Raw genomic sequence first — 11,361 nt, 5'->3', positions numbered from 1 at the left:
AGCCTTGGAGGAGATTATGTTGAGAAATAAAAAAAAAAAATTCTTAAAAACGTTGTTTTTCTTGGTCAGGCCGGAAACTTATCAATCCACCCTCGTAGTTCAATTTTCAATCAAATTTGTAAATCTTAAACTAAAAACAAAACGACGAATTTAAAATTTAAAAAAATGCAATTTCAACGAAATAATAACGTTTTTAACCAAAAAAGATAAGTTCTCAAACAAAAATATAATAGTAGACTTGGCAATTAAAAAAAATTAACTTTCAACGAAAAATAGTTGTATTTTCTTCTTCGGTTCAATTAATTCAGTTCGAATTTAAACGTAAAAACGTGTAAAAGGTAAAGTTTCTTAGAAACAGGGGAAAAAAGATAAATTATTTTTTAAAAGGGGGGGGGGAGAGGGGGGTAGAGAAGAGTGTGAAGTCTGTAAATATGACCTCATCATTGAACAATGTTATTTTGAAACATTTATCCCAAAAGTGTTAATTTTGATTCCAGGCCATATGAATTGTCACAGCTTTTAGAAGTGTATGCGTACAAAGTGAGCCATTCCGTCCGAGAATTCATGCCTCACTTTACAATGAATTTCAGTCCTTTCGCAGTTCGCGTACGTCCTGGTAGGAGAAGAGAGGAAACTGGTAATAAAAATGTTAACATGAAAAATCCATCTTTGACAGGTCAGAGTAGTACTAGCAGCACTGCTTCTAGCGCGAGGTACAGTTCCCTTTAAAAAAGTATATTATTTGTAATTTATTAACAAAATTTATTTTATTTGGATTTTTTTTTATATTATTGCTATTATAGTTCAAGCATTGACACAAGTTCAGACGAAGACGAAAGTAATCAGTTATTTAGCGATTCGTTGACTGCATCAAAAAACAGCACAGATTTGACTTCATTCGAAACATTATTTCCATCCATGAAAGAAGTTTACGGTACACAACCAGAGTACCCAAAAAGAAACGATATTATGTTGTACAAAAGGTTAGTAACTCATTAATAACACTTAGTAATAATTTCCTGTATATGTTTTAACAAATACGGGCGGATAAAAAATATTGAAACGGAAATATCTTTATTACAATCGAATATTCATTAATCTGCATATTATGCTCAATCAGGCTGTCTACACAAATCCTTTAAAAAAATTCCTGACAGTTCTTGGTTCTTTCAGGTATCTCAAGTTCTTTCCAAGTTAAAAAAAGTAATTGTTCATAGTACGGAGCCATTCAAATATTTCGTATTTTTTTTAAACAATCGACTCGGAATATGTATACAGTTTCGCGAGTTTATTATAACAGGGTGGCCACTATTTTTTGTCCCGGTTTATAAAAAATTTAATTTCTTTGCAAAACCTACAGCTCTTTCATATATATTATCAATTACGGAAGTCAATAAATATCAGCAAACATTTTTGTAAGAAATTGATTGACTTTATATAATATAATAAGAAGGCAATTTTTATGTCTACTGAAGGAAAATACGGAGATGCGTTTTATTCCACACTAGCAGTAAATGCATGCGCGCAAATAGCGATTGCCTGTCTCTGAATTTCTATTTACTGATAAGAAAATATGCAAACTTAAAAATCTATTATTAACCCTTTAACGGCCACTCTTGCAATCTCGCAAAAATCGAACAGAAAACAACCATACAATGTTCCTACATTTTTTCAGAATTTTTATTTAACAAGATCAAAGCTTGGCCGTTAAAGAGTTGAACCAACTTTTTAATATAAGGTTTTTAGTATTTTTGAAACAATAATGAATAATTTCAAATTTCAAGGGTTTAAAATTAAAAAAAAAAATAGAACGATTGGGACAATTTATTAAGAAAAAGGAGTGGAATTTTATACTTTTTAAGTCGAAGTGCTAAAAATTAAACAATTTTTATTTAATTTGGAGAATCACAAAACTTAAAATCACGAAATTTAAAATCCAGAGGAATTGTAATTGTATTCTTTATAATTAAAAGTGCTCAAAATTAAATAATTAAGGATTGAGAACTTTCAAATTTGAGTCATTTAAATTCAAGCGATTGAAATTGGACAATTTAATTTTGAAAACTAAATCGAATCTTTCAAAGGCAAAGCTTTTGAAATTCTAGAATTTTAAATTTCCATTACATAATAAAAGTACAAGCTATCATTGAAACTGATTATACAACTTTTTCTAAAGTGAAAAATGAATTGAATTTTTCTTTTTAAAAAACCTTTCGAAATATATAGTAATTTAAAATGGGAATCGTTAAAAATGAAAAAATATCTACTCCCGAACGTTGAAAATTAAACAAACGTGAACTTGATTTAAGACTGAAAAAAATGTTAGTCACCAAAAATTGTGATATAAAAACTTTTTTATACTATAACCCTTTAAAATTTAAATTATATGAAGTAATTTTAAATCGCTTAAAAATTAATAATTTTCAAATTGCTAATGCTATTTTCCAAAACTTAATCATTTCAATTCTAATTGCAAAATTAAAACCTATGATAGGAAAAAATGAAAAATTTCAGAGCTCTGAAATTGTAACCGCGCAAAATTACCGAAATTTTCCATTTACTGAGGTATCAATTTCAGACAGTTTAAAATAATCGATTTTTATTTTTAACTGAATTTATAATTTTTCAATTTCAAAGCTTCCTTTAGAATTAATATTTATTCTAGAAAGTTTAGAAAGTAAAATATTTTTAATTTGAAATGACTTATTAGTTTAAATCTTTAACTAAAAGTCGGACAATTTCATGATTTTACATTTAAAATTAATAATGAAGATAAAGAATACAATTCAATATTGCTATGATATGATTTCCAGTTTTAAAATTGTAGAATTTTATGTTTTTAAATTCGAAATTGCTTTATATTGACATCTAAAATTATTAAATGCAAAACTGACATCGAGGCTATTAATAATTAATTTCGAAATATTTATTAGCGAAATGGTCCTAAAATTTTGAATATGTGAGTTTGAAATTACAATACTGTGAAATTTAAAATTCAACACCACAAAAAATTAATCTAGAAATTAATTTAGGACAAAACTTTAGTTCCAAGGCCTCAAAGATTAAACTGTTTTAGAATTGCATATTCAAAATATAATTGTTAATTACAATTATAGACATTTTAAATACGATGAATATATTATTAACAAGTATCATATCAAGCAGTATCAAGTGCCATTTAAAAGGACTGAATAAATTTTTTTACTAAAATATGTGATTTTGTCTAATCAAAAGTCACTGTCATTTTCACCATTCCAAATTGCAGAATTTTAATGTGCTAAGAGAATTATTGTGAAACTTTACAGTTTAATTATTCTAAACACTTTGAAAACTATTTGCTTTCTAGTTTGGAACTTTCAATAATTAAAAAATGCGTTAATTATGAAATACTCGTGAAATCTCCCGGTGTAATATTTTTCTCCCGATTCCCGCCGGGTGGTTGGCCACCCTGTATAAATAATATTTTATCCGTTTTTCGGGATTTAATTAATATTAATTCGAATTTGTAATAATTTAAACAAATTTATATTGTATTTTCTGTTATTTCAAATTCAGTGCATGTTTAAGTATAATTAATGAGGGTACATAGTATATTAAATTCAATTTAAACCACTTCAAATTTCTAAATTTTTAATTTTCTATTAAAAATATAGCATTTTCAACAAGATAGATGAATTTTTAACGAAATATTTGAATTTTCAAACAAAAAGATAGTTTTTCAACAAAATACATTAATTTTCTCTAAAAGAGTTAAATGTTCAACTAGAAAATATTAGTTTTTAACCAAAAATGTAATAGCTAAATTTTTTGTTGAAAAACTTAATTTTCAACCAATGTGATGAGTTTTCAATAAACTGACCAAGGAAGAATTTTCAACTAAAAATATAATTTTTTAATCAAAAAATGAGTAGGTAAATTTATAGTTACAAAAAATTAATGTTTCACCAAAGAGGTTTTAAAGAAGGTTCTCAATGCGCCTGAGATTTGAATGAATGGATTTAATTTAAAATGATGAATCTTCAACAACAAAAATAATTTGTAACAAAAGAGTTTACCTTTCAATCAAGTTAGTAAATTTTCATTCCAAAGAAGGTGAATTCTGAACGAAAAATGTACTAGTTGATATTCCAACAAAACAAAAAATTGTTTTAATCAAAAATAGCTGCATTCAATAAAAAAGAACGAAGTGCCAAGAAAATACATAAATTTTCAACTAAAAACGATCAATTACAGAATAGTTAAATTTGCAATTAAATTAATTAATCTTAAAAAACAATTTTCACAAAAGGGTTAAATACTATAATATAAAGCTACTTTTACAAATAAAGAATCATTGTTATTCAATTTTATATTGCAATTAAAAAAATTAACACGTTCTTGAAAAAATTTTCTTTCTTTAAAAAAACCCTGACATTTCCCGGTTTTCTGGTATACAAAATATCTTGCCAATTTAAGTGTTTTCCTTCCATTGTCAACAAATAAATGGGTAGGTCCTCAATTATTGATCTACATTTTTTTGTCCTGACTTGGAACGTTTTTTGGACGTTCTAAAAACGCCTTTCAAACCTTACGTCCTTAAAACGTTTTTAGGAGGTTCTAAAAAAAAAAACTTTAAATGTCATGCCCGCTGGATTAATTCACATAAACAAATTAAGTCGAAGAAAGGAACGAAATCAAATTTTCATGCAAAATTGCAAATTTCCCTTACGAACAATTATTATAGGAAAATCCGTACAGGCCTATAATGAAGGTCCTATCATTTTTTCGCAATATTAATAGAAAATTCATGATAGAAAACGATTACAGGATAATCAGCATTGAAATGAACAATACAATAATTTTGAATGAATTGACGTAAAAAGTAGATAAATTACAAAGGAACGAATTATTTTAGATCACTCATAATCTTATATAGAAATATTTTTAATTCTATTAAAATCTTTTAAAACCCGTAGGAATACATTGAAATATTTTAATTAAAGTCCTTTGATATCCTTGGAATAATTAGAAATCATTTCGAATCCCTTGTATATCAAATAAATTAAATGGTTTCCCTAAAATTCTCTAGAAATTCCTTGAAATTTGTAAACTGCCCTAAAATCTTTGAAATATGTGAAGGTCCTACCAAATCCCTTAAACCTTGTCCTATTGGGAATGCTGGTCTACTATTTTGCCACCTGGTGCCAAACACTGGAACTAGAAAGAGTAGGTACAATTTTTAAGTTGTACATTAATGTTTGCATAAGAGTGTTTTTACGATTGTTTTGTTAAGTATACAACAATGATTGAATACTAAAAACAAATCTTCATAAAAAAACAAATAGTTTTAAATGGAATTTCCATCGTATACAGTGAAAAACACATATTGTCAAATAGATTTAAAAAAAAAACAATTATTTCACTATTTCATGTAAGTTTCAAGGAATTTAAGTTTAAATAAAGTTTAATTAATGTATGTAGCGAGAAATTTTATCCAGATTATGCAAAGTATACGAATAATAGACGATTTAGGGTGGCCGTTTTAATCCAAGAAAAAAATTCCCAGTTTTTTTCCCAATTTGCAAACATTTTCCATAGTCAATGAAATTTAAAAAATCGATCTCTAAAGCTAACAATTTTTTAAACCATGAAGTTCAAAAGTTTTTTGATTCAATAATTTTGTACTAAAATTTGATTCAAATACTCAATAATTTACACTATCAAATGGAAGCTACTAACAATTTTAAACTGAACAATTTTTCATTAAATGCAGTTAATCAGCCAAATTATAGATTAAATAAATTGTAGAGTTCAAAGATTCAGTTCCAAAAATATAAATCCACGTTATCATTTTCAATTCTCTAAAGCCGAAATTGAAGAATTAATTAATCAAATTCTTTCTATTTTTTTTTAATTCTGTCAAATTAATCAAATTTCCTTGTAATCTTCCACTTTCATTTTTAATAATCTTGTAATTCTTTCTAAACCTTTTTGAATAATTACTGAAAATTGTCTTTTTAAAATTAAAATAATTATTAATTTTCATAGGAAATGTTTTTTAATCTTCTGAAACCATTCAAAATTCTTAAAAATAGTCTAATTTTTTGTTCGAAATCTGTTAAAATTTATATTTTGTTTTAAATTAGGCCGTGGGCTATTTACACCGAAATTTTGTTACTAATAGCCGAATTTTGTCGGTACACGTAGACACTTGGTCTAAATTATTTCAAATTTTAAATTGAATTTTTTCACATCTTCTAAATATTTCTTCATCTTCCTGAATTTATTTATAGAATAATATGTATTCAATTGTTATTTATATATCGAAGTTCAACAATTTGACTTAAAAATTAAGTTTTTTTTTTTAAATAGAACAATTAAAATTTGACGTTCAAAATTTAGTTTTTAATATTTTAATATAATTACTAATTTCAAATAAACATTCAGATTTTTCTAAATATTAAGTCATTCTTATTTTTCCTAATTAAAAAATTTCAAATTAAATGGTTTCAAAATTGAATATTTTAGACTAAAATAATATGTGAAATTTAATAAAACCTTTTAATTATGAATATATTAGTTTAAGGTTCTTTCAAAGTTGAAAACAGTTTATAAAGTTTCGATCAGGCGATTACAATTGTTTAACTAATCAGACTTTCCAATTGAAATAGTTTACATAATTTTTAACGTTAGAAACTGGAAATTCTAAAATTGCGAACTGATTTCGAATCGTCTTGTAAAATTAATTATTATTCACTATTTAAATCTTTAAGAATAATACAATTTTTAAAATTATTATTAAAGGCATGTGATACTTACAGTTTCCCCGGCTTTTTTTCCACAAAAATGAAAATTTTTAAAAACTGAATTCGGAGATACCATGAAATATCATAACGGACGTCCCCGGACTCTTTTTTGAGGGATAATAACAAAAAAATGTATTTTACTAAATAAAAATTGTATGCATATGCATTATTTTGAGGTTACGTCGTTTTTCATCTCTGCCTTTCCGATAATCTGGAAATTATTTATGAAATAAACTTTTTTGATTGCCTGCAAACAAGGTTAGTTCCGGGAAATTAGTTACTACGTTTATTTGTAAGTTCAAAGTTTTCGGCCAAAAATATTGTGTAGTTTGGAACTAACGCTCGGGTGAATTGTAACACACATAACCTCGAAATTTACACGCACATTGTTAGCAATATCAAAAAAATTTTGATAAAAAAAACACAAAAAAGTGTGAGGGGGCATGTTCGCTATCATTTCCCAGATTTTGAAGGCAAAATATTTCTTATCCTCGGAAAAAGCCGGGGGAATCTAACACTGAAAAAATCAATACTATTTCCTAATCGCTATGCAAATTAATCAGATTTTGGTAAATTAAAACTTTTTTGAGTTAACCCACAAAAAACGTGGGTGGGGACGTCCGTTAGCATGTTCACTATCATTTCCCAAATTTTTAAGACAAAATATTTATTATTCTAGAAAAAAAGCCGGGGGAACCTAAAACTGCTAATGCGCGAATTAAAATGCATCTTTAAAATCGTACCTATTCTTTGTAGTTCGGATTTTTTTCACCAGGTGGTGCATCGCAGTTTAACTATTCCCAATTCTTAAAAATCTTTGCAAACCCTACAAATTCCTTGAAATCTCTTAACGTTTTTGAAATCTTTTGAAATTATTTGGAGTTTTCTAAAAGAACTTAAAGTCCTTTGGAAGATTTTAAATTCTCCCATACCTATACCCTAAAATTGTCGAAATCCGTAGACATCAGTTGAAATAAAGTTTATTTGATTAAATTTCTCTAAAAAAATACCGCTATCGTCCCTGGCAATCTTTGAACCCTTGTAGATTCAAAAAATTTCCATGAAGTTTTCATAAATATTAGATTTCTATAGAATTTGTTAAAATAGCTTACAATCTTTTTAAATTTTTCAAATCCTTTGAAATAATTAAAGGTCGTATAAAATCCCTTAAATCTGGTGAAATTCTTTGGCAATGCTGCAAAATGTTTGGAATCGATTAAAATACGTAACTATACGTAACTACATTAAAGTATAAATTATTTGAAATCCTTTGAATATAAATTAAATTTATTCAAGTTTTTCTAAAAAAGCGACCGTTCTAATCCCAGGAAATCTTTAAATCCTTGAGGATTCAATAAATTCCTTTGACTTTTTCGAAATATTTTGCAATTTTTAGAATTGCAATATAGCTTCAAATATTTTGAAATAATTAGAGCTTCAATAAAACCCCTTAAATATTATGAAATTCTTTTAAATCTTTGGAGACAATGCAAAATTCCTGAAGAACCTTTTAAAACATTTAAGTATATAATCGTAAAAATTAATTCAAATGAGTGTAAATTATTTGAGATAAAATCCTTCAGATCCTTTTAAATTCCTTTAAATACCCTACAATTGAATTAATTTTCCAACCTTCTCTAGAAATCCCTTAAAATTCCTGGGAATCCTGCAAAAATTCTTTGCTTAGTTTTTTAAAATCCCGTAAATCCTTTGAAATTTGAGGTCCTATAAAATCCCTGGGATTTTTTGGGAGTTCGGCAAAATTCTTTTATATTCCTTGAAAATTTTACAATCTCTTGAAAATTTTAAAAATAACCTTTAAATTTTTAAAGTTCTTTGAAGTTTTGTAAAATGTTTTATACAGCTTAACATTTTTGAAATCCTACTTTAAGTAAATAAATCAATCATTCGTTTGCAGTTTCTCGATTTTTTGCATCACTCTTTAAAATATTTTATCATTAGTTACTTCTATTCAGATTTTTTACAATAATTTTCTGTAATGACTTTTCTTGAATTTCAAAGAAACTATAAAAAATTAATTATAGGAAAATCATTACGACCCATACTTAATTTCCTGTAATATTTTTTGTAAGCGTGTAAAGGCCATAACAATGACTTACAAACAACTTGAACAGTTTTCAAATTCTGTAAAAGCTGCCAAACTCAAAAAATGTAATTTCTTCTAAAAAATAAACGGACAAGCCGGTCTGGATTAATTGTGGATAAATGATACGTGTATAAATTCAACTTCAAAGCAATAAATCAAAGATAATTTTAGAAGTTTTACCAATTTTTAGAGATTAAGACTGATAAAACTAAATTTAGTAATGAAAAATTATTTTTTCACAATTTAGATACGTCGTAATTGGAAGGAATGCAACTCGCACTATGGATCATTCGATAATTCGTTCGAAATTGCTGCAACAGGCCTCTTTTCCCGATCACATTCCTGTTAAAACCGAAATACCAAAAGTCACTGACACGAGCATATGTATTTATGAACAATACATCAAAAGAGCTAAGGTAAATAATTTATATCTTTTACAGAGTGGCCGCAATTTTTTTTTTTAATTCCCTAACTCATTTTTTATTTTCCCCCTATTTAAAGCGAACTGTCTACCTCAATAGAATTTTCCGTAAGACTCTTTTTTAGCTCGTTCAGGACTAACGTTACGGAAAATTTCGTGATACCAGTCAGTACCTGTTTAAAGACTAAACTTCTAATCCTATAACATTTCTCACATAGAATATATCAAAATTTTCAATTAATCATTATCAGGGGCTACCACATCTTAATTTACTTGAAACAGTGACCTATTTAGACAAAAACGTTACCAATATGGATTAATAATATGAATAATGCTCTTTGGAATTTAAGGCAGTGTTCTACTTTGAAACGCTCGAAAAAATATTATTTTTCTGAGATTATTGATAATGATATCGATGCAGAGTTTGTTAGGCTTAATAAACATACTCTTAAAATACATTTTAAACAAATTTTTTGATTTTATGCACTTTTTATACATAAAAACGTCAGTCAAAGTCAATTCCTCAAAAAGAATTTAGGTCCGCGCTGTTGTTAAAATCTCGAGAATGGGCAGTCCGAAACAAAAAAATTAAACAGTTTTAGATTCAGTATGACTGCAGCAACCGGCTGAACTAGGATTATTAACAAAAAAATTAATTTTTACCACATTTTTTTGCAAAAAACTGTGAAACTAGTTCAGTCGGTTGCTGGACTCATACTGAATATAAAACTGTTTAATTTTTTTGTTTCGAACCGCCCATCCTCGAGATTTTTGAAACAGCGCGGACCTGTCTACTTTTTGAGGAGTTGACTTTGACTGACGTTTTTATGTATAAAAAGCGCAAAAAATAAATGAACAAATTTTTTTTTAATTTATGTCAAGAGTGTGTTTATTAGGCCTCACAAACCTGAAATCGATATCATTATCAATAATCTCAGAAAAATTTCACAAAAATAACTTTCTTTTCAAGCGTTTCAAAGTAGAATACTGCCTTAAAAGAATTCGATGAAATTGGTAAGAATTTCAGGTAAATTTTAAAGTATTCAGGATTTAGTAAAATTTTAGTGAATTTAGAGGAAGTTAAGGCGAATTAAAAAAGTGCAAATGATTAAAAACGGTTGAAAAATATGAAAAATGCATGGGAATAATTTAGTTAGAAATGAGTTAAGAAAAATTCAAGTTTATTCAAATTGTTTTGAATTCAAGCGATGATATGTCTAAAAATGCAAGATGAGAAAAACTTCAGGAGTAATTAAAAACTTTTTTTTTAGATTCGCTAAACAGAATGCATTGAGAAGAAAAACATTAAGAAAATTGAATGAATTTAAAAAGAATTCAGGATAAATTAACACGAACTTAACGTGAATTCCAAAAAATCTTTTCCAATCTTTAAAAACCTACGAGCATGACTTGGAATCTTTTAAAATATCCTCATTGCATTGGAGCAAAGATATTATAAACGTAAATGCGGTGCGGGCTTAGTTGCCCGCCATAAATGTAGACGGCCGCTTTAAGCAGCTCTCGGTACACCGATGGTAAACTTAGCTTGGAAAAGAACCATTGAAATTAAAATTAAATTGCCAATTAATACGTTTTTACATTTCATAACAAACGTAAAATATCCACGCTTTGTAAAACATGGTTATTTTAATAGATACCAGAGAGAAAATTAAATGTATAATTTATATTTCTGTTTCATATATTTTGTAATATTTATAAAGTTATTTGATTATTTCCAAATATATCTTTGTTATTTCACATCTTTTTATACTCTTTTATGAGTAACAATTTATTTACTTCACAATATTATATTTTTATTCAAACAGATAAAACTTTTAGTGCAATATCGATTCATAGTTCTTCAATATTATTGAGTGTGTATTTTTATATTTGTATAGTTTGCAATTTCCACAGATATTTTAGTCTATTCGACTAATGAATTTACTGCATGTATTTTAAACTTCTTAATTATTACGTTCCGACAAAGGTTCCGATCACTGACAATGAGTTGACTGGCAGAGTAATAATAAGTTAATAAATCTATAACT

At 26.9% G+C, this 11,361-nt stretch overlaps 1 protein-coding gene and 1 long non-coding RNA gene across 6 annotated transcripts in view; one reads left to right on the top strand and one right to left on the bottom strand.

The window, feature by feature from the left end:
• LOC117181459 overlaps positions 1-5,196 on the bottom strand; it is a 20,449-nt gene extending 15,253 nt beyond the window's left edge. Inside the window, exon 1 of the long non-coding RNA XR_004468129.1 lies at positions 5,126-5,196. This is a non-coding gene — a long non-coding RNA (uncharacterized LOC117181459). The remainder of the gene's footprint in view (positions 1-5,125) is intronic.
• The window catches only part of LOC117181457 (polyphosphoinositide phosphatase), a 34,842-nt gene that overhangs the window by 21,401 nt on the left and 2,080 nt on the right, over positions 1-11,361 (top strand). For 3 of the 5 annotated variants that reach the window (XM_033374118.1, XM_033374119.1, XM_033374116.1), the window contains 3 exons: positions 498-713; positions 804-983; positions 9,140-9,308. In XM_033374118.1, coding sequence (XP_033230009.1) covers positions 498-713; positions 804-983; positions 9,140-9,308 — 565 coding nt within the window. Of the gene's footprint in view, positions 1-497; positions 714-803; positions 984-9,139; positions 9,309-10,584; positions 10,964-11,361 lie in introns of those variants that run through there. The other 2 variants (XM_033374117.1, XM_033374120.1) reach the window with 2 other exon arrangements.

This window comes from Belonocnema kinseyi, chromosome 10 (genome assembly GCF_010883055.1).
Source record: "Belonocnema kinseyi isolate 2016_QV_RU_SX_M_011 chromosome 10, B_treatae_v1, whole genome shotgun sequence".
NCBI lineage: Eukaryota > Metazoa > Arthropoda > Insecta > Hymenoptera > Cynipidae > Belonocnema > Belonocnema kinseyi.
This window is presented reverse-complemented; position numbering and strand designations above follow the sequence as displayed.